At 40.2% G+C, this 27780-nt stretch overlaps 1 protein-coding gene across 4 annotated transcripts; it reads right to left on the bottom strand.

Annotated features, from left to right (window-relative positions):
- Positions 1-1760: 1760 nt before the first annotated feature.
- Ociad1 (OCIA domain containing 1) lies at positions 1761-27633 on the bottom strand. Of its 4 annotated transcripts, none has more exons than XM_057771594.1 (9): positions 26976-27109; positions 26053-26115; positions 25379-25459; positions 16833-16886; positions 12138-12185; positions 10749-10884; positions 8758-8933; positions 4824-4976; positions 1761-2196 (listed from the first exon to the last, which is right to left on the bottom strand). In XM_057771594.1, exons 2-9 carry the CDS (start codon positions 26108-26110, stop codon positions 2159-2161), a joined length of 744 nt encoding a protein of 247 aa, XP_057627577.1. In that variant the 5' UTR covers positions 26111-26115; positions 26976-27109; the 3' UTR covers positions 1761-2158. The 4 variants fall into 4 exon arrangements, with proteins under 4 accessions (XP_057627577.1, XP_057627579.1, XP_057627578.1 ...); XM_057771593.1 differs by lacking the exon at positions 26976-27109 and adding an exon at positions 27475-27633 and having other exon boundaries at positions 1763-2196; XM_057771596.1 differs by lacking the exons at positions 4824-4976; positions 26976-27109 and adding an exon at positions 27475-27633 and having other exon boundaries at positions 1762-2196; positions 8713-8933.
- Positions 27634-27780: the final 147 nt, after the last annotated feature.

The following is a 27780-nucleotide window of genomic DNA, read 5'->3' as shown; positions in this document are numbered from 1 at the left end:
TGATCCATGAAAGGTCCAGGTTTTAGAAAGGATTAAGCTGGTTCCGGCAGGACGGCATGAGGCCTTTGGTTCCTCCCTGTGAGTGGGAGTCAGCTGAGAAAACTCCATAGAAGCAAATATGAGACATTTAGGAAAAGGAAGATTAAGGGGGCAGGGTCAAGAGACTGCAACAACCCCAGGGAACATGCCTAATGTCGGGGCCCGGTTCTAGCCCGGACCATAAATTCTCTCTCTAGACCAGACCCGAACATAAACTCTCTCTCATTCATAAGAAACTGGATGACACTGGCTGGACCTCAGGATGGCTATGGACAAGAGACTGTGTTTGGCTTCTTCAGCAGCAATAGCTAACTAGTGACATGATGCCTAAGATTCCCATTGAGGGTAAACAGGGCAGGTAATGCTGAGTTCCCAGGTCTCCAGACTGTGAGCTTTACCCACAGTAATGTACCCAGATCAGACTGGATCAACTCCTACACTAGAGTTGTTGGGTCCTAGGAAGGTGTGGGCTTGACTAGTGTAGGTATGGATGGGGCCCGAGAGCAGACTGAGACACCACCATAACTGTTCTAAAATGTGAGCAAAAGCTGGGTGCGGTGGCTCATGCCTTAATCCCACTGTCCACAAGGCTGAGGCAGAACTGCAATTTCAAAGCCAGGCCAGAGGTGGAAGGGCTAACAAACACATCAGCTGCGTCTACAGACCCAGCTGCTAGAAAACACGCTGGTACTGATACTGCCAACAGGCAAGTAGCTTTGGCGACGCTTTCTCTTCACGCTGACACAAGCCCCAATCCTTCAAGATCCTCAGGCCTGCCACAGTGTGAGGAAGCCCAGTCTAATCTAATCCACAGAAACACAGCAACACCCTAAAACTCAACCCACCAAGGCAGACCCAGCTCGGGACTCCCCAGGTTTAGCTGTCTAGCGCCCACTGCCGCACTAATATACCCACAGTCAACTGCCTCAGCTGAATCCCGACTCAGCAAAGTAAGATGCTCTGTTCTGGTTTGTTTTCTGAGGCCTAATCCTACTATATAGCACATAATAGGCTAGTCTAGAAGTTACTATTAAGGTAGTCCCAACCTGGCCTCCTCCTGCCCCAGCTTCACAAATCCAGGGTTAACAGTAGCACTAAGCTCAGCTATAAGCCACCAAATCTGGGGCTATTTTCTAACAGTTAAAACATGTTTCTGGTCTAAGACCACATTTTTCAATTTACCTGAACCAGAAATAAACTTTACATCAATAACGAAACTATAGCAAAATTTGGAAACATAACCGTGCTAGTTTGAAGTTAATGTGTTAAAGGCTTGGTCCCTAGAGTGGTACCAGTGGGCTGTAGTTGAACCTTTGAGCCACCGGGGAGACCTTGTGGGAAGTTCAGAGCACCGAGGGCAGGCCCTGGAAGGGGACTGAGAGAAGACAGCTTCTGGTTCCCCTGCTGGCAATTTAAGTGACCTTCACCTGCCATGTGCTTCCTAACAGTGCACAGCTTCACAGGGCCTGGAACCAGACAAATTTTCTCTTTATTGTCCCAGAGATTTGATTCTAGGGACAAAAGGCTAACACAAAGAGCGCTGCGTTTAAAGATATTTAGCTATCTACTGTATATTAGTGTCTACCGCATCACAGATCTAGTTTCTTTTGCTTTAAATACCAAGCGCTTAACCCATACACGAAAACACATCAGCAAATTTTAAACCAAGCCATAAAAACGAGAATGACAGTTGATGTGTGTTTTACATTTTATTCACCATAAACATTAAGATGCTAGAGCAAATGCTGAAGAAAGGCCTTTTAATAACTGATATAAAGCTGAACCCCAGATGTGTGCTCCCCCCTCCCCCCGCGGCATGCACTATCACTTGTCTTCACATAGCTTTATCTAGAGTCGAGTTTCACGAGTCTTTCCCTGTCACCAAGTGTACAAGCCATGGCCTAATACCATCATTCTGAGTGCCCTGGGTCACAACATTTACACAACAGTAAACACTAAAATCTGTGTTTGTAAAGCATCAAATGTTAAATCACACAAACCAGGATTTCGTTTTCAATGTGTTTATGAAGACTGCTGCAGAGTCCAGGCATGCGGGGCACGCACCACCTGGATGAAGCTGGGCATGGAAGGCCTTCAGTAGGTCCAATGACGGGGTCTCTCACTCATCCCAAGTATCTCCGTATTTGTTTACTTTGACTAGGAAAAAAGCACAAACAATGATGATTCCAAACAGTAAAGGACACCACGTTAAGTCTGTTACGAGGATGAAAAGCTGTGCTTGCACAGTGCGAACAGAGCACCTGGGAGTCAACTATACAGGCTGACTACAAATGTCCTTTATCAAGAACTTTACGTAGCCCTGCACAATGCCCACCTTAAAGGCCAGAGAGTGGATTAGTAACTTGCCCAAGGTATAAGCCTTAAAAAAATCCCTAAGATTTGGAGACCTGTTTTAGTCCTAAGTCTGGGCGCTTGCCTTTACAAGTTTACCTCAAAGAGCATGTGGTCGCATATGATAGCACATACGAAAACAAAGTTACCGGGAATCCAAAAAAATAAAAATAAAAAAGCACCACTAATAAACTTGAATTTTGCTTTTCACAAAAATTAAATAACAGAAATGAAGTTAATTCAATCTTTCCTATCAGCTGCCAAAGGACAAGGAGAAATTATTTCCCACATTCCGGCATCTTACATATTAAAATGTGAAACTTGCTCCTCTGCCTCCTTTGGCAGTGCTGATGGAGCCCAGGGCCCAGACACGCTAGGACAGCGCACTGAGCTGCACTCAGTCCCTATTTCCTCCATTCTTTCGCTTCTCATCTGTGAATTAACACCCGCAGCAAAGAGGTCATTCTAACGTAAAGAAGCAATGATTGTAGTGTGGCTCTTCTGAGAATCTAGAAGTCAAAGCCGCCTTTTTATTATGACACTAGAATCATTACAATGCCCCGTTCTCCTCACATTTCTCTTTGCTCCTTTATAACCACACGGCAGTTTTCCAAACATTCGTGACGTGTGGTAATACTGCTCTGATAATATATGCTTACTATCTTAATTTCCAGTGAGATAAATATTATAAATATAATCCATATAAACTCAAGCTCAAAATACTATTCTTTTCAGAAATTTTGAATTTACATCAATGTACCAATGTCCAAATTTCTGCCTAGATTCAAGAACATTTTAGAAAAACAAAAATCACAATTTCATAGCAGGCCTTTTCTTTACATTGTAGTATGAAACATAAGGAAAACCTCAGTTTTCTTCTAGCAAGAAAAGAACTGTGATTTACTAGTTTGTCACATACTAGCACTTCAAGAGCATCCAGCTAGAGCTCCAGGTCAAGTGCACAGAACTCTTTCCCTTGCCTAGCAGACTGAGATGAACAGGTAAAAATCAAGGCAACAGCTCCTTCCTGACACGAGTGCAAATGCTGTGCTGGGAAACATGGAGTAAAGGAGCAGAAAAAGGGGGGACAGCTTCCTGCCCTCAAGGAGCTTACAGTCTGAGCCATGGTCTATCAGCACAAAGGATGGCCTACACAGAGAGGCCAGCAGCAGAGTTTAGTGTTCTAGATCACAAATCTAGCTCAAAGGTAAAGAATTTTACAACAAAATTGATGCCTTATGATTATAAAAGCAGTTGTAAATAAATCAACTATTAACAACTAGACATCAAATCAGTTCTAAAATCATTATAATACTACTAAGGATTGCTCTGTATTTTACATATGGCCCTAGAGAAGGCACTAAGACCTATTCCTATGAGGACAGTATTTACCCATGACATTGTTGTGCTACGAATAGAAACCAGGGCCTTGTACACTTAACTTTTAGATGAGTGCACAGAAAACCTTCAAACCCATCCTTGACATCCTGTCAAAGTAATCAGTTACAAAACGTAGTAAAAATGTCTCCTTCCTTTATATGAAAAATGTCTAAACTTTTACTTTTGTAACATACTGTCCAAAAAAGATTAAATTATAACTTACATTTATTAGTTATAGAGAAAAAGTCAAATTCCTCCTCTAGAAATGCCTTAAAGTGTCTTATTACTCAATTATGACTCCATGATTTTGCCAAAAGTATGACTAATGACCAGCTATCAGTCTCTGGTCACTAAATGTGATTATGTAACAGACACACTGAATTGTTAGGAAAAGCTATCAATTCCCACGGTGTTTCCTTCTAAGGAAAAACACTGACTAGAGAGCTGGCTTCCTTGTTTTGTGTCTTATTGTGTAGGCTTTTTTTTTTTTTTAAAAAAAAAACAACCTTTGAAACACCTTAAAACAGGAGAAGTGGTAACTACAAAATAAGTAAAGTTTTTAAAAATTAAATCAATTCATTATTTTTTTGTGTGTGTGTGTGTTGCATCATGCCAGAGGACATCTTTCTGAAGCTGGTTCTTTTCTCTCCATCACATACATCTCCAGGGATTGAAGTCAGGTCATCAGGCTTGGTGACAGGCGCCTTTACTGATGACCCATTTCGCCCATTCTGAAATAACTATTCTTTTAAAAACAAATTATTTTAGTAAGTAGCTTGAAGAGCTAAAGACACATCAATATCGTAACATTTTTTTTTATTTTTTATTTTTTTGGTTTTTTGAGACAGGGTTTCTCTGTGGCTTTGGAGCCTGTCCTGGAACTAGCTCTTGTAGACCAGGCTGGTCTCGAACTCACAGAGATCCACCTGCCTCTGCCTCCCGAGTGCTGGGATTAAAGGCGTGCGCCACCACCGCCCGGCTAAATATCGTAACATTTTAAGCTGACACTCCAGCTTCCGCTCCAGAGTCCCGTGATTAGACTACTAGCATACCTTCTTTTTTGGGCACTCTTTCCTGCACAGGCCTGACTGGGGGGTCAGTCTTGTGTGCTACAGTTACTTCATATGACTCTCTGTTCTTACTCCTTAACTCCTCATATGTAATACTTTTTCTTTTGGGACTTTCTTCAAAGTTGGGATCAGGTCCTAAAACAACAAACAGTTAAGAAGTGATGATAAGAGGTAGATACGTCTAAAGTGACCAAATTTTGCAAATGCTTTTTACCTAAAACCGAAACAGAAAAATTAAATATAAGATCAAACTATTACTATCACTCCAAAGGCACTGACTTCCTCTAAGACAACTGCAGAAGTACAATCTCTTCTCCTTGTTCTTCTGAGATTTACAATTAGTATCAAAATTTTTATAAACTCAGTCACAGCCAGAAAAAGAATAAAAATGCTAAGATCTAACAGTGTGCCTTACATTTACTAAATGCTAGAGTCATTATACTGTGTATAGAATTAGAGTCTACTGGTCACAACTAAACAAAGTTTACAATAAATCATATTAATATTTCTATGGGCACATACTACCTAATTTTTTTTTACTATGTTTAGGGTATTTAAACAAAAATATTTGAAATAACTATTCCATGGTATGAAACAAAGTGGGCCTGAGTCCACTGGTCTGACACCCAGTACCGAGAGGGAAGAAAAGGTCCATGTTAGCTATGTGTTCTCTTCCATACCAGAGAGAATCTATGTGTGAGCAGCATCAGGGTCAAATACGCACATTGTAGAGTGGCCTCTCTACAGCTGACGACAGCTCAAATACACAGCACAGTTTAAGTATATAAATAGCAAAGATTCACAAGAGCATTTCAAAAGGATAACTGATGATACCTTCAGAGCACACCTACTCAAGTTCTACACACCTCAAAGAAAGTACTGTCCAGCAAGGGACAAAAACAGTGCATGTTATTTTAGTAAAAAACTAACTAAATTTTGAATCAATTTTCACAAATTTATTTAAAACTCCAGTGAATAATCAGAATCTTCTAAGTAACAAATAATAAATAGCATTTTTAACTCTAATCTTTTGTCTTGGTAAATGTAGACTGCATCAACAAAAAGAAACAAGAGTTCAATTTATAATTTGTTCTAATATGCCATGATTAGAAACTCATTTTTCCTGGATAAGAAGAAAAACAATCTTACATTAAGAATAACCTTACATCAATTTTAAACACTTGGATTACATTGGCGGTAAGTAACTAGTGAACTTGTATTTCTAAAGTGCCAAGGCGGCTGGGAACTTTCCAGGACGCTGCTGGGTCTGCATCCTCACTCATTTAGCCATCAGCACGAGTCCTTGGGCAAATCACTAAGCATCTCTGAGTCTAGCTTTTCCCAGTGGTGAAAAACTTGAATACTGATCTCTACAATTCCTTCCAGGTCTAATTTTTTCTTAGGCAAAAAAGAAACACTTTATTATTCCACTGTTCTGTAATAAATGAAATCATGACCAAAGAGAAGACTGATAGGTATTTTCTCCAATGGAAATGTTCTGGCCCTGCACTGAGAATGTACTTTACTGCTTTGTGAATGTGACTAAGACCTGGAAGGAATACTAAAGGAGCAAAAGCACTGCCCAAAACTAACCAACCACCCGTGGCAATTTTTCTTACAGATATGGCAGAATGCCTTCTACTTTAAAAAGATACTAAATCTTTGGGATTCTAGAAAAAGAAAGCTAAAAAGTGGTCAAACAAGATAAAAGGCAAAAGAAGGTGTCCTGGAAGGAAGGGCAGCAGCTGGGCAAAGCAAGGCAGCTCCGGGACCCACAAGGGGAAAAATGATAACAGTGTTAAGTTTGACCTAGAAGGAAGGATGACAACATACATACAAAACCCAGAAGTGGACAGATGCTATGGAGGACATTAAAATGATATTAAATATGGATCGTGCTCACTTGTGGGTAAAGACCAAAATAACTTCTATCTGCTCTTATATGGGGAAAAAATTAGAACACAAGATTTTGTTGATGAAAATGGTAGGAAGAATGCACAACACTGCAAGGAAAGAGCTGGTGCATGCCTAGGCTACAGGAAGAATGGATCCGAACGCGACTGAAAAAAGGAAACACAGTGAAGGACAAGAACAGCTGCTGTCAGAGCTACAACGGTGTCTTTACTCTGCCTGTCTCTTTTCTGTTCTCATGTGGTATCTGGTGCCAACCAGAGAAAGCGCAGAGGCCTTAGGATTAAGGTATTCAACAACATTCTCCTGAACTCAAGCCTTTTATCTTCTGCAACTGTCATTTCCCTTCCGCCCAAACTTCCACTATAAAGCTTTGTATCCAGTAAATCTTCAGTGACAGTATTCTACACCGCCACATCCAAATCAGGTACCACATGCATGCAAGGATACTGAGCAACTGAAATGCTACCAAGGCCACAGAAACTAACTTTACATTTCATTTAGTTCTAACTAACTTACAAAGCCACACTTGGCTTGTGGATACTTTATTTATTAAAGCTATCTAAGTCCCTTTTTGGACCCTCTTAAACATCCCTTAACTTATCATCAGTTTCTCTTTTTCACTGTACCCTTCTCTCCCTCCCTCTCTTTAACCTATAATGGAGATTCACTCTAGATTCAAAAGGACAAAAACAAAGCCAACCCCTAACTGTTGCTAAATTAGCCTTCAAAATAATTCTCGAAGCATACTTTACATAGGTCCACAATTTCTTATCCAAGTCCTTTGAGTTAGAGATGTCACAAACTTGAGAAATATATTAGCATATATAGTATCTTCAGCCAGGTCAGGACAGGAATGCCTAAGTAAACATATCAATAGTTCTAGAACAAAGTATAGGAAAAATCACTTTAAATAAAGCAAATAAAGACCACATCACAATTTGCTCCCAAATGTGTTCCAGTCCTAACTTCTAGTTTCCATGGCTCTTGATGTTTTAGGGTTTTTAGATAATAATAATAATAAAAAAACAAACAAACCGCGGGTCTCTTTCTGTTTCTAATCCCCTACCTTTCAGTGTAGAGTAGAATGAAAGGACAGAATCTAACATCTGTTTGTTCAATTTACCCTCTGCCAGCATTGGCCGGCTATTTCATCTAATCCCAACAGTGCTTTGAGAAGCATTACTGTCTCCATTCAAGATGAAGAAATACAAATTAGTTAACAATGACTAATTACAAGATCATATCAAATTTTTTTTTTTTTTTTTTTTTTGGTTTTTCAAGACAGGGTTTCTCTGTGGTTTTGGAGCCTGTCCTGGAACTAGCTCTTGTAGACCAGGCTGGTCTCGAACTCACAGAAATTCACCTGCCTCTGCCTCCCAAGTGCTGGGATTAAAGGCGTGCGCTGATCATATCAAATTTTAAACACAACTTACATCCTGGCCTTAATCCAAAATTTTTACTTCACACACACTGCACTCTGAACTTAGTATTGACACAAACTTCCAATGCACTTTCCAGTGGATTTCCCCATGCAACAATTCTGTAAAGCAGATAGAATTTTTTTTCTTACAATTACGGGCAGGATACTGAAAGCCTTTAAGACCAGCCTATCAAATGTAACCTATACCTTCCTGGAGTCTCCGCTGCCCAGACAGTTACCTCTTATTTGCTGTTCCTCTACATCTGGAACATTTTCAACCACTGCAACAACCTATGGATAAGTTTATCCATCTATTTCCATATCCTCTAAAAAACTGACTTTCTTAAGGATAAGAACCAGGTCTTGCTCATCTTTATCTTTTCCATCCCTAGCAAGAGTAGCTGGATGAGTGAAGAATCAGATGAGAAGAACAAACATGCTGAGTCAGGCTGATGGATGAAGCTAGGCTGACAGCTAACGGTAGCACACAGACGAGATATCCAGCAGAAAAGAGCATCAAATAAAGTGTATACATACGTTGGACCAATAAATGCTGAAATTCATTTCAAGAGAAGTTTCTACCTTGGGCAATATGGTCAGTAATACCAGTGGGAGTGGATTCATTCATAGATGCACTAAATGGAATTGGCTCATAACGAGGAAGCGCCTCCTTTTCTATGCTGTCTGCTGCAGGAGATGTCACAAAGGAGGACTGACCACTAATATTTGAGTCATATCTTGATCTTTGAGCATAATGCCTGTAAAAGAACATCATAATACGTAAGAACAAGGACTTTAGATTAATGTATAAAAATAAACAATGAGTTTCTAATATCATAATTTTAAACTATTTATAAAATTAATAATTTTAAATTATTTATAAATTATCCATAAAAGCAGCCAAGCTATGTCCTGTTCCACTTTGGCAACTAAAAAATGGTCACTAACTAAATATGATGGAAAACATGGAAATCCCAGTCCTGGGAAAGCTCAGATGGGAGGATCCTGAGTTGGAGGCCAGACTGGGCCATAGCGTAACTGCCTCAAAAGTAAACAGTCATTGAATGAAGGGAAATAGAAAAACATATTCAATTTCTAAATATTTAGCTTTGGAGGGTAATTTCATTGTGTGTGTTAAGGTTCTTACAAAGAAAAACATCTTTCAGATCAGGTTTCAATCAATGTGTCTATGCAGTCCATTTCATAGCTGTAGTCCATAGAAACCAGGACTTGCTGATATAGACACAGGTATATAATAATAAGTCTCATAATAATTATCACAGGTAAATTTCTCTGAAATAATTTCTCCATCTGATTAATGATCTTACTACTTATCTATTTACCTATCCATACAGTTATTTATATTTTCACAATACAAAAGCCAAACCACAATCTGAAGAATCTCAGCAATGGGTTAAACACTGCTTTATGAGATTTAGAAGTCTAAAATATTTTTGTTGTTTTGTTTTGAGACAGGGTAGCACTGGCTGTCCTGGATATCTCTTTGTACACCAGGCTGGCCTTGAAACACAGCTTGCTCCTGCCTCCCAAGTGCTGGGATTAATGCATTGTGCAATTACATCTAGCTTTAGAACTCTAAAATTTGTAACATATTTCAAAGTGCTTTGTTTTGGGGGACAGGATGTAAAGATGTAGCCCAGGCTGGCCTGACACTTAATTCTCCTGCCTCAACTTTCCAAGAGGAAACCTTGCCATGTTATCATTTTGCAAGATTTTTATTGTAGTTGTTTCAATTTCAAAACCACACTGCAGAAGTTTGAGTAAGAGGATAAAATCTGACAATCACAGCCAGCACTACTAATCTCTTATACTATTTTTATTGGCATAAACTTATATATACATTATTTTATACTTTTATCTTTTAGTTTATAAAAAACATTTCACTCAGATGTTTCACAGACTTTGCAGTCATAAAGTACCTCACAACACCCACGATTATACATAACATAATCTCATTCATTACCTCCTCTGGACAGGAAGCTGATTTTAGATTTTCCTCTACTTAAAGTTGTAAACAACCGAGAGCCTATGGGGTTTGCTTTTCCTTTTTATCTGATTTACAACTTTGTAAATAACAAAATAAACAAAAACTTCAAAATACCTGTATCAATTTATACCAAAAATTTATTTAGGCACCAGTTCATTTTGTAAGTATATACCTTAAGAGTTATCTCTGGTTCTTGGTATGAGACAATCAAAGCAAACATGTATTCCAAGTTTCAAGAAAAATGAACTTTATGCTAAGTTTATTTCCCTAATAAGCAACAACAACAACAACAACAAAAAAGGCTATCCATTGGGAGAGATTAACAGAATCTGGTAACTTGAAAGAAGTCCAAAATGCAATAAATTACCAAAAGAACTTGCCAAATTCAATCAAAACAAAAGCCCTTTAATTCTTGGACAGGTCATAAAGTAGCCAAATCTTGTTCTACTTCATAAGGCAAAACACTTCTAGACTAGAGCAAATGCCATTCCGCAGGCAGAGCTCCAGGTCTTGCATTCTGTTTCTTAAAAACCAAAACACTAAGCAGAGCAGAGAACTGACCTACCCAGGTGGGGAAGAGCGCCTTGCCTGGCCTGACCGCAGAGCTTCTCCAAGAGGAGAGTTTTCAAGATTCTTGAACTTTTCTTGGCAGGTTTTCACATAAGAAAGCTTCCCAGCAAAGTACCCCATGATACATGCAACTGATTTGCAAAAACAAACAGAAAATCGTGTCACTGAATGGGTCTTTTTAGGCAATTTTTTTCTGAAACAACATTTTTAAAAAGTACATCTCTAAATATCTCTAAGGTTTTAGAAACATTAAGATTAACTTAAGATGATGACAAAAGATAAAATTCAAACAAAAAAGTCTATGATATAATTCGCTTTCCCCAAAGTAACTCAGTTCAAGTAAAGCAGCATTGACATAAACAATCCCAACACACCACACTTCATATACAGGACAAGACAAACAAATAGGTTCTAGTCATAGGGACCTGGGCATTTGTTTTATTGTAAATTGGAACTGTGTTACAAGCCCCAACAATTTCAAAAGATTGCTTTAAAAACAAAACTCAGTGTAACAAGTCCATTAAAATAAAGAATTACAAATTCATTTGTAATTATGACATTGCTGTATCATGTATGTTTCCAATAAAAGAGAAGCTACCCCAAAAAGTTTCATAAAGATCATATCCATTTTCAAAAGAACAATTTAGTTTCTTTTGTCAGCCACAAAGTGGAACATAATTAAAGAGGGAAAAAGCCAATTCCAGACATAATAATTTGGATTAGCAGAATATCTAGGTAACTTCCCTTTTACTATAAACAAAGCAAGAATTTATTTTCACCGGGCAATGGTGGCGTACACCTTTAATCCCAGTACTCAGGAGGCAGAGGCAGGTGAATCTCTATAAGTTCGAGGCCAGCCTGGTCTACAAGAGCTAGTTCCAGGATAGGCTCCTAAGCTATAGAGAAACCCTGTCTCAAAAAACCAAAAATAAATAAAAATTTATTTCAAGAACTGTGTATAAAGTAAAATCAAATGAAAAGCAATTTTATATTACAAAAGGGGGAGAGGAGTCTTTTAACTAACACAGGACTTTCAATGCTGACATTAAGATTGTCAAGCAGTGTCGGACAGTGGTGGCGCATGCCTTTAATCCCAGCACTTGGGAGGCAGAGGCAGGCGGATCTCTGTGAGTTCGAGACCAGCCTGGTCTACAAGAGCTAGTTCCAGGACAGGCTCCAAAACCACAGAGAAACCCTGTCTCGAAAAACCAAAAACCAAAAAAAAAAAAAAAAAAAAACTGTCAAGCAGTGAACTTATTGAAAAGCGTAAACAACTTGATTTGTGGCAGTATATAAACATGTAATATTAGTAACTTGAAATATCTGATTTAAATTTAATCATTTGTAAAAATGGAAGGAAAAACACAGCATTGTTCATACTTACATATAAGTTTAGGAATGGAGCCGTATTTTGGATGACTTGACAGGATTCCTAAAGAAGAGTGAAGTATTTCTGAGTAACACTGTCAGAGAAGGAAAAACCAGTTTCGACTATCTTAAAACAGCAAGTGCCAACAGCAACTCTGTGTTGTGAATTCAGTGTCAACAAAAAATGTTCTAAATGTCAAAACACTATAGTCTACTGCAAAAGGTAAATACAGAAATGACCACTTGTCACAGTCAAGAGACTATAAATATTTCTACCTACCAAGATCAACAATAACAAACACTTAAAAGATTTGATCAATTACAGGACTAAAAATTATCCCAGAGCCAGGAAGAACTCTAATCAAACATATAAAACCAGGTCTACACTAAAAACTAGAAAACTGACCAAGGAATTCATATGAATATGAAGAAATACTCCATGTTCAAGAAGTGAAATGTTGAACACTGTGAAGAAGGCAGTTCTCTATAAATTCACCTACAAACTCAAGGTTCCACATAAAATCAAAATATGCTTTCCTTATTTTAAAAATTGTATGCAGACACAAAGAGCCAAGGTAACATTGAAGAATAAACTATCATCAGGTACCAAGACCTACTGACAAAGTAATAGTAATTAAGACAGTCATTTAGATGCAAGAATAAGATGAACAAAGCCAAGAACTCAGAAATGGTCTCATACATAAACTGTCTTCTAAGAAAAAAAGCAACAGTGCAGTGCAGTGAATAAAAATCGTTCTTTCAGAATGGTGTGGTCAGTGACATGGACCTTGAGTCCGGGCAGCTTCCAATTTTAATTATGAAAGAAAAAGCTTATGGAAAAAAAAGTGTAAGTGATCACCTTCTTATCCAGGTAGACAAAGATTTTAAATACCTAGAATACAAGAAGTAGTTCATCAATGCTGGGCTAGAGATAACCATGGGGACTTTATTTGCTCATTGTATGTATGTGTGTGTGGTTGCATGGCATGGCAAGCACAGAAGACAACTGGCAAAAGGGGCTTCTGAGGACAGAACTCGGGCTGCCAGGCTTAGCAGTAAGCACATGTACTCTCAAAGCCACCTCGCTGACCCAATCATGGGGATTTAGCTGTAAGCACTGTCATTAAAACCCATGTCATTGCTAGCTTAGTAATACACAGACTTGAACTGGGGTGTAGCTCAGTGACAGAGCACGTATTTAGCAAAGTTCTGGGTTCAATTTCCAGGTCCACTTACAAAAAAAAAAAAATGTGCACATACAAAAAGCCAAAACTGAACTTTAACATTTCTAAGGCAAACGAAGAAAACCAACGTTAATAACGTGAGCATAAGACAATAAAAATTAGTCCTTTTGCTGCATAGCATTAAAACAGCACAATACGTAACAGCTTTCCAAAAGCATGAAAAAAATTGAGCAATGCTGGGTATGTCACTGCGGAAATGAATAAAAAGAACGCTTCAAGAACTGGTTAATAGCCGGGCGGTGGTGGCGCACGCCTTTAATCCCAGCACTCGGGAGGCAGAGGCAGGCGGATCTCTGTGAGTTCGAGACCAGCCTGGTCTACAAGAGCTAGTTCCAGGACAGGCTCCAAAACCACAGAGAAACCCTGTCTCGAAAAACCAAAAAAAAAAAAAACTGGTTAATAGGCCGGGCGGTGGTGGCGCACGCCTTTAATCCCAGAACTTGGGAGGCAGAGGCAGGCGGATCTCTGTGAGTTCGAGACCAGCCTGGTCTACAAGAGCTAGTTCCAGGACAGGCTCCAAAACCACAGAGAAACCCTGTCTTGAAAAACCAAAAAAGAACTGGTTAATGGAGTGAGGTGCGTAGGCACATGCCTTTACCCCCAGTGCGTGGGAGGCAGAGACAGGTTCATCTCTGAGTTCAAGGCTAGCCGGACTACACAGAGTTCCAAGGCACCCAGGGCTACACAGTGAAACCCAGTTGGAATGCCCACCATCCCTAAAAGAAAAATTGGTACTAATGAGTGATGTTGGTCAAAGATAAAAACTGCTCATCAAGTTCGAGCATCACAGAGGTTATAGTGATGACCTTTGACATTTCCAACAATGATAAACATATGAAAATGAATGACACAGACTGCAATGGATTAAAGCACATAAATAGCAAAGTGCTCATTCATGAAATCAGATTTGAAACAGTTGAAAACAGTCAGAGAAACATGAAAGGAGGCTTTTCCTTTTATGTTCTCTGTTCTCTTATTAGATCAAGAACAAAGGGGACAGCCAGTATAGCACGTCAAGCATAATGTACTACGGAAAAGATGCTACTAAAATGTATGTCTTTGAAGATCTTGTCTGACTCCTTTCCCAAAAGTCTGTCCTTTCTACCTTATTCTCAACTGCCTAGGATTTCATGTTACCACAGTGGGGGGGGGGGATCTAAAACTGTAACTATTTTATCTTTTATTTGTATCTCTGTTGACCCCTTTGCCAGTTTTTTCTTTAAACTAATGTGACTAAATTGTTTCCCCCAATACAGAACCTATTTTAGGAAGGAAACAACTTAGTTTGGAGTGCATATAAATGTATATTCCATGTTGTTTCCATGTTTAAGATTTTGATCATATAATACATTACACTGAAATTATTTACAGATTCTTCCAATACTTTTATTACCCTGCTCCTTAGATCTTTCCATTTCAATCTAAATCCACTTTGTGTGTACTGGGCATGGTGACAACCCTGAGGATCAGTCCTCACCTTCCACCTTTTTGTTTGAGACAGGGTATCTCTTTGTTTATCCCTGCATATGACAGGCTAACTTGTGAGCTTCCAGGATTATCCTGTCTCTGTCCATCTCACTGCAGAACCCATGGGATTACAGCCATGTACTATGGCTCGCAGCTTTGCATGAGTCCTGGGGATTAATCTCAGGTTCTCAGTTATATGATAAGAACTTAATCCACCAAGCCCCAGATCCTGCCCTAATCCATTTTATAAATGGTAACAGAGATTGAGTACTAGGTAAGAACTCTATCACTGAGTTACACCTCCAACACTAAAACCAGTTTTATTTTTCTATGACCAAATGAACAATCAAAGCACTATGATCTAGTTAAAGTTAAAATGGGGTTGAGCAGGTAATTCAGTCGAGAGAATGCATGCATGCCCACCATGCACAAAGCCTGGGCCTGACTCCCAGAATCCCAGAAACAGGTAGAAACATGTCTGTATTCCCACACCTGGGAGGAGGCGGCAGAGGGCTTAAAAGTTCAAGGTAATTCTTATATACTGAGTATAAGGTCAGCCTGAGTTACATCACATTCTGCTTTCTGACAGTAAATTTAAAAAAAAACCTCAAACACATTCTGTCATATTCACATTTACAGAGGAGCTAGTCAACAGATTTTTAAAAATTGTCTCGAGTCATATCAACATTACCACAACTTTCTGGAATGCTTCCCTGCCAAACATACAGGTAGAGGATACAACAGGCCAGTAATTCATGAAGTATATTTAACAAGCAATCTGCTGGCTGCACCTAAACTCAATCCCACAGAGATAACTGTTCTATATAAGCCAACCGAATTTAGCCTCTTTGGGGACTACTAACAAAAGATTACCATGGGCTAGAGACATAGCTCAATTTGTAATCCTAGAACTGGGGCTTGCTGGCCCTCCTGCCTACCCAGGCGAATTCTAGGCCAGTGAGATCATGTGTGGAATGCTTGGAGAATGACAGACAAGGTTGCACCTGCGTGCACACATAGACATGTAAAACTCTATTATTAGAGACCCTTGAATATCTAAGCTATTTAAACAGTGCTTTGCCTTTGTATCACCTGCACCCAAGGTGCCTGCAGAGGCCAGAAGAGGGCGTTAAGGCCTCTGGAACATGAGTCACAAATAGTTGTCAACCATCATAAATAAGGGTGCCTGGAACTGAACCTGAGTGTTCTGCAAACACAAGTACTCTTAACTGCTGAGCCATCTTCTAAACTTTTTTTAAATGCTAACTCATTCTTCCGTATTCCCCAAGCTTAAACTTGTAAAACAGACTGTGACAATGACTCGTATGACTGGTACGAGCCTAGAATCTGCATTTCTAACAATCTCTAAGTAAGCACACTGCTCAGCTAGACCAGGTTTGCTGTTCTCCTTGCAAACTAGCCACAAAGATTGGCTGGTTAGCTTTTAATGCACGTCTGTGCGAGTGTAAGCCATATATGTTTCCTAAAGCTGAAGTTTATACAGGAACTAAACGCAGGTTTTCTGGAAGAGCAGTAAGTATTCTTAACCACTGAACCATCTCTTGAGACCTATCAACAAATGTTAAAGTACTTTCCTGTTTTTGTAGATTGTTAATATCAAATTCTCTGGTTGGTTGGGATTTTTTGTTTGTTTGTTTTTGAGGCAGGGTCTCAAGAAGCCCAGGCTGCCCTTGAACTTCTGAACTTTCTGCTTCCGTTTCCCAAGGGCTGGGATTACATGTATGTGCCACCAGTTCAAACCTGAGGACTTCCTGCACATAGACATACACTGTAACAATTAAAATACATACCCAGCCCCAATGCTATCAAATGTCAAATCAATATAATCAAGTGAGTGGGTCCAGAAAGACAAAATTCTTCTAATACTGTATAAATTTATCAATGACCATGCTTACTAAGATGTTTCCTTATTTAAAAATCAATATAAGATAAAGCAAGCTATCCAAAATGCTAAATAAATGTAAAATTTAAATGTTTACCTTTACTAATTAATCCTTGAGTAATCAACATACTTGTGGCCGCCAATGGCACAGCTATAGGAAGAAAAAGAAGTTATAAATATCAACAAAAGGAAAATACTATTTTGAGTACATCAGGAGATAAATTAGTATCAGTGACAGCACAACCCTCAAGATGAAGATTCAACAACCAAGATCTCTAAAGCTGCACTGTGCACACACAGTGAAAATAAACGAGTATTTTCAGAAAATACTTTAATTCAAGAAACCACCTAGGTTTAGGTTCTACTAGCAAGTCATTAAAATAATTAACTAAATAAAATAATCAACTAAAACAATGAAGTAAAATGACTAGAAATCACTTCTGAAGTAAAGGGAAAAGGCATGCTTCAGAAGCACACTACAAGAGCCACTCAGTCCTAAGTGACAACCAAATCCCACAGTCTAGGTGCCTCAAGTGAATTACCTCCTTCATATCAGCACATCTTTACAGGAAGCTTTATAAATGTACATCTTTACATTTACATCATCATCACGTCTTCACAGGAAGCTTGTATTGCTACCATTTACAAAGGAAGCTTGGAGATGTTAAGAACCTTACTTACCTAAAACCATATGAGACCATCAACATCAACGTTAGGTCTCACACCTAATGAAACCTGACTAATACCAGATCTTAAGATTTTAGCCTCTAAATTACACTGTGTGAACCAAGACACAAAATATACTTGACCATGTGATCAAATGGTAGCTGGAAGAATGAAATCACACATTAAAAATATTTCTTAAAAGCATATGAAAATATGTAAAAGATGCCTATTAACCTATAATTCAAAATGATTTATAACTTAGAAACAGCTATGAATCATTGCTCTCCACATCAGCCTCAGGTTTTCTGCAAGCATGGAAGTTGGTCCTTGACTCACTACCTTGGTTAGAAACTAGATATGGTAACCTGACCAGTAAACAGTTCCCTAGACTGACAATAAATTGACCTAAATAAGTTCTCACCTGTTTGTACAAAGAGTTTACACTGAATACCCACTTCCTGTCTGGAGTTTGCAGTTTCAGTACCAGCCAGACTAATGTGCCTCTGTGATCAGTCCCCAACAAAAACCTGGCTGTGTTTCTAGTGAGCATACATGATAGATTCTCAGATGCAAGTGTTCAGCTTTCTCTTAATTCCACCAATGCTCTTTTACCTAATTTTTCTTTTTATATTTTAACTGTAAATTATTTTGAGTTAAAATAACATGCACCTCGTGATTGGCACATTCTATAACATCCAGAGAGTATATACAACTATTTAACTGCTGTCTAAGGCAGAAGTACCCTAAGATAAAACATGAAAAAAAAAAAAACTTAGCCTTTTCTAATAAAATGCTACTTATGGACACAAAATATTAACTCAAGTAATTTGCATATGTAATCAAACCAGCCTTTTTCTCCCAATCATTTTAATATAAAAATTTTTTAGCATACTAAATACAAAACCACATTTGGTTCATGTCTGTGGTCAGCTCAACTCCTGTCTAAACTATGTGGCAATTTAAAAACAAAAATAGTTAAATATTTTAACTACCACAGAAATTTTATGATCAAGATTTCTAACTCTGCAATCAGACATCAACTTTATTATCAAACATAATTCGCAGCCATCCTAAGTAAGCCTTGGCTGCTTACTATTCTACTTACTAACAGATTTTACCTTTGCTGGAAAATGCTTTCTTTAATGCTGGTTAGAATGCCTTCGTGCATTATAATCTAAGGTTTTTCAAAGAACAAATCTCTTTGAAATTACAGCATCAGCTCATCTTGATTCAAGGACTGTGATGGACAGCACTTTCCTGGCTGAGACAGAGTAACAACCCTGGGAAGGGTGGCTGGCGTTACTATCCCATGTACCACCATGCCAGCAGGCGTTTCCTCTCATGCCATGAGGGGAAAATGGACTAGGCTTAAGTTCTGCCCACCTGACAAGATCTATTTTATGTCACAAAAATAGTCAGCTGAAAGGGGCTTTGGCAGTTACCTAGTCTTTATCCTAATCAGAGTGCACTGATATCCAGAATGGACAACTTGCATGCTCAAAACAACACAGGTAATTATGGCTGACCTGGGATCAGAACCCAAGTTCTCCGGCTCCCAGGTCAGTGGCCTTTACCACAGTACTGAGATACTACTCTAGTCTGTAAACAATCAGTTTCTTCAAGTAAATCAGTATTACTGACAGCCACTGTCCATATCATATCTAACAAAAGCATTCCCAGAGTTCCTTGACCATTTTTCTCCTTACAATTGCAAAATGCTACTACTGCTCTAAATCTGCAGCAGTTTTCACCAGAAAATTTAACACATTAGTCAGAATGTATATAAATAAATAGAGAGAGAGAGAGAGAGAGAGAGGAGAGAGAGCCATTTAATAGATAATAATCATTTGTAAAATTAGAATTGAATTAATTCCCACAACAGTTCCATGAGATAGATAGCTACCATCCCCATTTTGCAGATAAGCAAACAGGGACATAAAGAAAACTTGCCCAAAATTCACAGCTCTTAAAGTATATACTTGGGGCCAGGAGGTGGTGGCTCATGCCTTTATTTCCAACACTGGGGAGGCAGAGGCAGATTATATCTCTGTGAATTCGAGCCCAGCCTGGTCTACATAGTGAGTTTCAGGACAGTAGGACTGTTTCACAGAGAAACCCTGTCTTGGGGGGGCGGAGGAGTATATACTTGGAACTTGAATCTAAATAGTAAGGTAAGAACAAGAATCTATGCTTTTGTCATTGATAATGTTTTATAATTTGGAAATATATGGCTATAACGGGACTTTTCATAAAGAGAAGTAAAAAGGGTCTCTCCATCCCAGAGTGAGCATTCATACATCAAAGAAAGGTTTCATCCAAGTTCAGTTTGTGAACCAGTGTAGTTACTGGTATAAGCATCACAGCTTAGATGAAAAAGGATCCTAGCAGGAGACAGTCAAGGAAAATGAGTGTTACGGCTCGGGTGGAAGAGCCCTCTGGCAGTTGAGAACAGGCCACAGCAAACATAACAGTTTACCGCCCTGCTCTAGGGAAAGGCTTCCCCAATATAACCACATCTAGCAGGAGAGGGCTTTCCCCAGCAAAGTTCTTACACCTTGGCTCCAGTGCTCAGGAGTGTAGCAACTCTGCTCTGCTAGGTGAAGGTTTCCCCAGTGACAGTGTTACAGCCTGTTCCTGACTTCTCCCACAAAGTTATAACAACTGGTGTTGCTAAGGGAAGGCTCCCCCAGTGTTACAGTGTTAACAGTCCCACTCCGCTTCCAGGAAGGGTGTCTTTACCCAAACCTTGTTCAAGAGATTTATTGGGAGGGAAGAATCCAAAGAGTGGCTGCCTCTACTGGTATGAAAGAAGAGCAGCTGAAAACTGAACAGGCACAGGGTTTAGACAGGGCTTCTTAGGAGCAGAATATTCCCAGGGAGAAGAGGGATTGGTTAGTTTTCCCTGCTCAGGGATTGGTTAGTTTAGTTGAAATTAGAGATAGCTGATTTCAGAGCCAAACTGTGTTTCTTTCACTGGCCCTTTTTAAAAGCTTTTTGGCTCTAGTTTTGGGACCAGGGTATATTTCTTTCACTGGCTCTGATTCTAGGGACAAGGTATATTTCTTTGGCATTGGTTTCAGAGTCAGGGTGCATTATTTTGGTTCTGGGTTCAGGGCTAAAGTATTTCTTTCACGGGTTCTGGTCTCAGAACCAAGCTGTGTTTCTTTCACTGGCTCTGCTTTCAGAGCCAGGGTGGGTTTCTTTGGCTAGCCCTTTTACCCTACGACTGAGAGCTCTTTACAGGGGCATGAGTGACTCAAAAGGTAGCCATATCATCAGGAAGTCCCCTGAACAATAAAGCATGCCACCAGCAATATGGTTGACTCACTGACTCCCATCAGCAACTTTTGAGCAGCTACACTATCAAGAAGTCCCCTTGACTTTATCCAGGCTATTGCCATTGATGTTGGTTACACAACACAAGTAGATATCAAGTTCCTAATGTGGAACTCTGGTTGCATCACAAAGAAATCAAGCTGGCAATGTCCTCCCCTAACGGCTAACATTTGTAGTGCCAGTCAGCTTTATGCCAGAGGATGAGAAAGAATTATGGCTCAACAGTCCTGATGGCTATGCAAGCAAGATACAATTGCTGCTATAATACTGGCATAACTAATATGGGTGCAACCAACAACTTTGCAGGTTAATTTAAACCTACTCTACAGGACTATGTTTGATACTGTTAGCGGGGCACAATTGTAACTAAGAATATCATAGCCCCCAGTAGGGAGACTAAGACTATTGTTCTGTTAAACATGCATGGTAAAACTGCCTCCTAAACATTTGTATTCACGCCTATAGACTGTTGCTACTGGGGACCATATTAAAAAGAAACTTCTTTTACAATAATAGTGATTACTGTGGAAGCTGAACTGATGAGACTGTTGCTATGACACAGAGGCTCATCGCTCAGAAAAATATCTTTCATTATCCCCTCCAAGGAGCTGACATCAAAAGAAGGAAGCCAGAAAGAATGTTAAGAGTCAGAAAGATGCAGTGTAGCTGGCTGTTTCCTCTAAGATGGAGAAGACCGCTGCCAGCCACAAGAGACCATCAAGAGGCCTCTTTTCCTGGAGGCTGTAAAGGTAAATAATTCAATGTGGCCTACCATGTATTGGACACATAAGACTCTTCAATGATGCAGCTACCCAAGGGTCTACCATGTTCCTGGAAGCAATCTCAAGAAACTAACTCTATGGTTCACCAAGCAGGACTTCAATGGAATCCTTTTTTTTTTTTTTTAAATATTTATTAGTTTATTCACTATGGATACAATATTCTGTCTGTGTGTATGTCTGCAGGCCAGAAGAGGGTACCAGAACTCATTACAGATGGTTGTGAGCCACCATGTGGTTGCCGGGAATTGAACTCAGGACCTTTGGAAGAGCAGGCAATGCTCTTAACCACTGAGCCATCTCTCCAGCCCATGGAATCCTTTCTTTATCCTATCAGTGTTATCCCAATCTAGGGTAATCAGGTGTTTAAGTCTCTCCATGGAAAGTCATATAACACTACTAACACACACACATAAAATACAACTCATGCAATCTATATCTGATGCAAATGTGAATTCATACACCATGTCAGTAATTCCAAAGGTTGGGAGCTGCTGTACACAAGATGCAACACAGTAAAACTTTATGTACAAAGCCTTCTGTTACTTTCTAAGGTAACAGTTACCTTAATGAAGCAGTCTTCAGATCAATGAGCTTGCTTTTAAACCAGGAGGAATACAGTTTATAGATTTCAAAAAGAACAAAAATTACATTTCCAAGGTGTTCTAATTACTTTAACATTCTGTTCTGATCAACAGTCACAAGCCAATACTTTCCTTAGTAAAATAAATTCCATTGCTTATTTGCATAAATATGCATGTCACATATGGCATTTTATATCTGAGAAACAAATGTTAAAGTACAAAATTTCCTGTTACATAACTATTAAATTCTCCTGGTAATTACATGTTTAATTTCCTATCATCTGGTTACATAGTTCGAAAGTTTGGTGTTATTACAGAGAACACTTAGTTTATCTCTGTTTTAAGAGTCTAAAGCAATCCCATTAGGAAGGCAGAGAGAGATCTCTGTGAGTTCAAGGCCAACCTGATCCACTTAGTGAGGTCTGGGGACATCTAGGGTTCTAGCCCATAAAACAGCAAAAAAACCAAAGTCTAATGCTACCTATTAATCTTTTGTCTAGTAGTCCACTAGAAGTCCAGTAGCAAGCTATTTTCCACCTGTCCTTATTTCTCTAACTTGGGACTGTAATACCTTTATTGTAACAAAAATGTATTTTATTATTATATATCACTTTCCTATATATGAAATCCTGCCTATAGATCACTTTCCTTCAATACAATTTAGGGATAATATTACAGCTATTTCAAGTGACACACAAAGCATAAATTTAATCAGTTAGAAATAAATCTGGATTCAATAGTATCCATTAGCTTAATGCATTATCTTTTGAACCCTACATACCAAGCCTAGTCTTTTTTTTTTTTTTTTTTTTTTTGGGGGGGGGGTTTCAAAACAGGGTTTTCTCTGTGGTTTTGGAGCCTGTCCTGGAACTAGCTCTTGTAGACCAGGCTGGTCTCGAACTCACAGAGATCCGCCTGCCTCTGCCTCCCGAGTGCTGGGATTAAAGGCGTGCGCCACCACCGCCCGGCACCAAGCCTAGTCTTTTTTCATGTAGACTCTTGCTGTATAGCACAGGGAGACCTTCAACTATATAGCTCAGGGTCAGCCCAAATTCAAGATCCTTCTGTGGACTGGGATTACAGGGTTTCCTCTTTTTCTTAATTCTGTGTCATTAAGACTTGAAAACAATTTGTTGTGCCATAAACACAAATGATCATACTAAATTTATTTCCCCATACAAATAGTATAACTTTAATAAGTACTGTTATAGACTAGGTAAATCTTGATGTCATCATTTGACCTTTATTCTCTTTATTCTGTCTTATCTACCTCTTCAAAAACTGTCACTTTACAGCCTCTAAAAAAGGAAACATCAATGTGTCAAATGTGTCTCTCTATGGGAGCCCTTACTTGTTGGGAGGAGTGGATGGAGGTGGGCCTGGGGGGAGCCAAGAAGGGGGTAAGGAAAAGGGGTAGGAGGGAGAACCTCAGTTGGAATGCAAAATGACTTAATAAATAAATGATTAAAAAACAAAATAACATAGCATTCCTGTGGAGGTCAGAGGGCAACTTTGGGGACTAGCGTCTCTCCTTCCCTCATGTGGGTTCTAGACACTCTACTCAGGCTCAGCAGGCTTTCCCACTGAGCTAGCTCCCAGGCCCTCTTCCTTCTCTGTTTCTTCACCCTTTTAAATTCTATCCTGCAGGGCTAGAGAGATGGCTCACAGGTTAAGAGAACTGCCTGCTCTTCCTGAGAACCCAAGTTCAATTTCCAGTATCCACAAGGCAGCTCAAAGTTGTCTGTAACTCCAGCTGCAAAGGAACTGAGATCCTCTTCTAGTCTCCTTCACCAGGCACGCAGACCACAGACACACGTGCAAGCGAAATACCCATATACATAAAGATTAATAAAAAAATCTTGAAATTCCACCCTGCCTCTCTGTTGGAATTACCTACAGCAATTGTTTTTGTTTTTTGTTTTTTTGCTTTTTGGAGACAGGGTTTCTCTGTAGCTTTGGTGCCTGTCCTAGAACTAGCTCTTGTAGACCAGGCTGGCCTCGAACTCCCAGAGATCCGTCTGCCTCTGCCTCCCAAGTGCTGGGATTAAAGGTGTGTGCCACCACCGCCTGGCTACCTACAGCAATTGTAAAAAGGCTGTGATTTCAGAAGCACCAGGCTTCTGTATAAACAAAGCAATGCATTTGTTTGTAACTTTCAGTGTTCTCTACACTTAAAATTCCTAGAAGGCATTTGTAGTAAACACATGAACTCCTAGCAGAAAACAAGCAGAATAATCACATATGCAAGGCTAGCCTGGCCTAGTTCCCTTGGGGAATTGGTTGTTTGCTTGCTTTTTTGGTCTTCTGTAATTCCTCCACTACCATCTTGGTGCTAGGAATGAAGCCCAGGGCTTCATGAGCTCTACCACTGGATAGTCTCCAACACTAAACCTGGTCTACACAGCAAGTTCCAGGCCAGCCAGAGCTACAACAGACAAACAGCAACAAAAGAATCCTGATCTTAAGATCTGTAGTCAGAGATTCAGAGTTGAGAGTACAGTGACTCCTCACGACAACTGTCACAACAATCTTAAATGTAAGAGTTAAGACTCCAGAACAAAAGGCTGTGGTTCAGGCAGACCTGATTCCAAGGCACAGTGATTCACTAACTAACGTGTAACTCAGGTGGACATGTTCAACACCTCTTAACCTTAATTCCTTCGATTCTATTTCTTTCATTTTTTTTTTTCCATGACAGGGTTTCCCTGTGTAGACCTGGCTGTTCTGGTACTCTGTAGATCAGGCTGGCCTTGAACTCACAGAGATGTGCTTGCTTCTGTGTTTCAAGTGCTGGGATTAAAGACATGCGCCACCACCACATGGCACAATTCTATTTCTTTAATCTCTATTAGTAATAAATAACCACACTATGCCAAAAGTGCCCCCAATATGTTCTCCATGTAACTATCATTTCAAACATAAATTTAAGTCACGTTTGTAGGTGAAAGTAGGCTTATGCTGATGGAAAACCGAGGACCAGGGCAGAAGAGATGGCTGGTGATGCAAAGCCCAGGACCTGAGTTCCGACCCCTGATGCTCATCTAACAGCCAGCATGAGCACCCCAGCACCGGAAAGCCGAGACAGGAAGATGTGGGACTCGCCGGATGGCCAATTTTGTCAAAATGGTAGAAGTCTAGGTTCAGTGAGAAATCCTGTCTCAAAAAATAAGAGGAAGAGGCGCCGAGAAGGACGCCGACCACTGCCCTCCACACACATGCACACCCACACAAATACACGCAGGGACATTTTTTTAAAGTTCACAAAAAGGATAACTCACATCTGAACCAGAAGCTTTCTTCATTGCACTCCGCAAAGACTCTCCTTTCTTCCTCTGTCGGAATGTAATCAGCCCCTATGTCTTTTGGAGAAAAACTGGAAGTCATTTTCTTAAAAGCCTGAAAGTTAGCTTTGTTTACTAGTAATAAGAACATCTAAAAACAGATAAATAAATAAACAAATAAAGCGATGAAGTAACTGGCTGGTCAGCTTTTTATTTTTTTATTTTTTATTTTTTGGTTTTTCGAGGCAGGGTTTCTCTGTAGCTTTGGATCCTGTCCTGGAACTCCATTTGTAGACCAGGCTGGCCTCGAACTCACAGAGATCCACCTGCCTCTGCCTCCCGAGTGCTGGGATTAAAGGCGTGCGCCACCACCGCCCGGCTTGGTCAGCTTTTTAAAAAAACGCTGACCTCTAACAGAATTTATTCTTACTACCTGTTAAGACAGGCTGAACACACTGATAAATGAAAATACGGAAAACCAACCCCCGCCCCGCTCAAATAATGAGGAATTTTAAGACTGCAACAAGACACCATCAAAGCAAGGATAAAGCCCTGTGACTGAGCAGACATCACACCCGTAAAGCCAGCCCAGCTGCTACTGTTACTCAAGCAACTAAAATTTCCTTACACCGAAAGCGCTACTAATTATAAATATTTAATATGATAGTTACGGGGAATCGGTCTTGGAACTTCAGCATTCGGCTCTCGAAACTCAGCCCTCCCATTCATAGTTCCTGCATCAAAGACATTCATATCCAAACATTATAAGGCATTAGAATAGGTTAAATATCTATAATCAGTCTACCTGCCGGTCAACAAATATTTACTTTAAAACATTAAACTTTGAAAAACTTATTTCATGTGCATGGATGTTTTGTTTGCACGCCCGGTGCCTGAGGAAGCCAGAAGGTGCTGGAGTTGCAGATGGTTGCGATACTGTGATAATGTAGGGGCTGGGAACCGAACCAGGTACCCTGAAGAGCCAGTGCTCTTCATTGCTGAGCCAGGTCTTCAGACCCTGCTTCAAACCACTACATTTCAACTACTTGACATAACTTCATGACGAAAAAGGTCATAAACCTACTATTTAAACTAATTATTCAATTCGGCCCTTTAATTGAAAAACAGGTATACAAAAACAGACAAAATTTCTCTTCTGAGGCGAGGTTATTTCACATTATTCTGTACCATGGTTCAAAAAACAAAAAATAGACAAACAACGCCCCCCCACACACAACTATGTCCAAATGGTTGAGGAAAAAAAAAAACCACGCCATTTCTAGGCTTTCAATTAATCAAAAAAAAAAAAAAACCTGCATCGTCTTCCATAACTCAGCAGTCAAAAAAACGACGTCACAGTCTCTCTAGAGGTAGCTGCTTCCGAACAGCAAACTACCAATATTCTAATTGTCCCTACACCGGCCGCAAATAATCTTCAAATAAATGCGATTTTATATCCAAGCGCATTCCAGGAACATAAACTGATATTTCCTTCGTCTTGCAGACCTAAGGATTTCAGATAACGAGTAATCTCCACGTTTAAACAATCGCATAAAAACGCGGTATGAGATGCACGATGCCAACAGCAAAGTACCTTTCGGTAATTCGTTTAGCGACTAAGAGAACACTGCATACCCATCCGTCAGAGGAAAAGGTTTCATAAAAGGTTTCTTGGGTGGATGAAGCATTCTGAGGAATGCTTCTCGAATTGCAAAACGTACTCTTAAAAAAAAAAAAAAAGAAAAGAAAAAAAGAAACATCTTCCCCAGAAAGGTTGGAGGGCCGTGAGGTTAGTCTCAACACTACAGCGTAAAGCGCCTAATTCCAAAATAAAAGGCTCAGGCGAAGCCTGGCCGTGGGCGCAGACTCCAGCACTCCTGCCCCGCACCCGTCACCCCACCTCCGTCACCGCCGACTTCCCCACCCCTCCCTGCAGGCCCTCGCCGCCCGGGTCCCCCGCGCTGCAGCCGAGCCGAGGCCCGCAGCACGACCCGACGCCTCCAGGCAGGAAGATGGCGGAAGGTGCGAGGCGATGGCGGGCGAGGGTGGGAGACTGGCAGACAAGCTGGGGACCGCTGTGCCACCACACCCACCTCCTCACGATGGAGGTGGCAACGCGGCGAGCACGAGCCCGGGCAGAGGCCGGCGGAGGACCCCAGAGGCAGGGACCGCGGACAACGCCGAGAAGTCACCCAGACACAAGTCCCTACGGATCACGACCCGGAAGCACTACCTTCGGCAGGAAATGACGTTAGGCCGCTCTGGGGGTAACCACCCGAGCAGCCTCTCAACCCTCACGGTGTCGGCCCCGCCCCCTCGCACCCCCAGGCTCCGGAGCTGCACTGCGGCTGCGCGGGGTGTGGGGTTGGCACTGCTGCTCCGCCCTGCCCCGAGGTTCG

The sequence above is a fragment of the Chionomys nivalis genome, chromosome 6 (genome assembly GCF_950005125.1).
Source record: "Chionomys nivalis chromosome 6, mChiNiv1.1, whole genome shotgun sequence".
Classification (NCBI taxonomy): domain Eukaryota; kingdom Metazoa; phylum Chordata; class Mammalia; order Rodentia; family Cricetidae; genus Chionomys; species Chionomys nivalis.
Note: the sequence above shows the minus strand (reverse complement) of the source record. Positions and strands in the feature narration are given on the sequence as shown.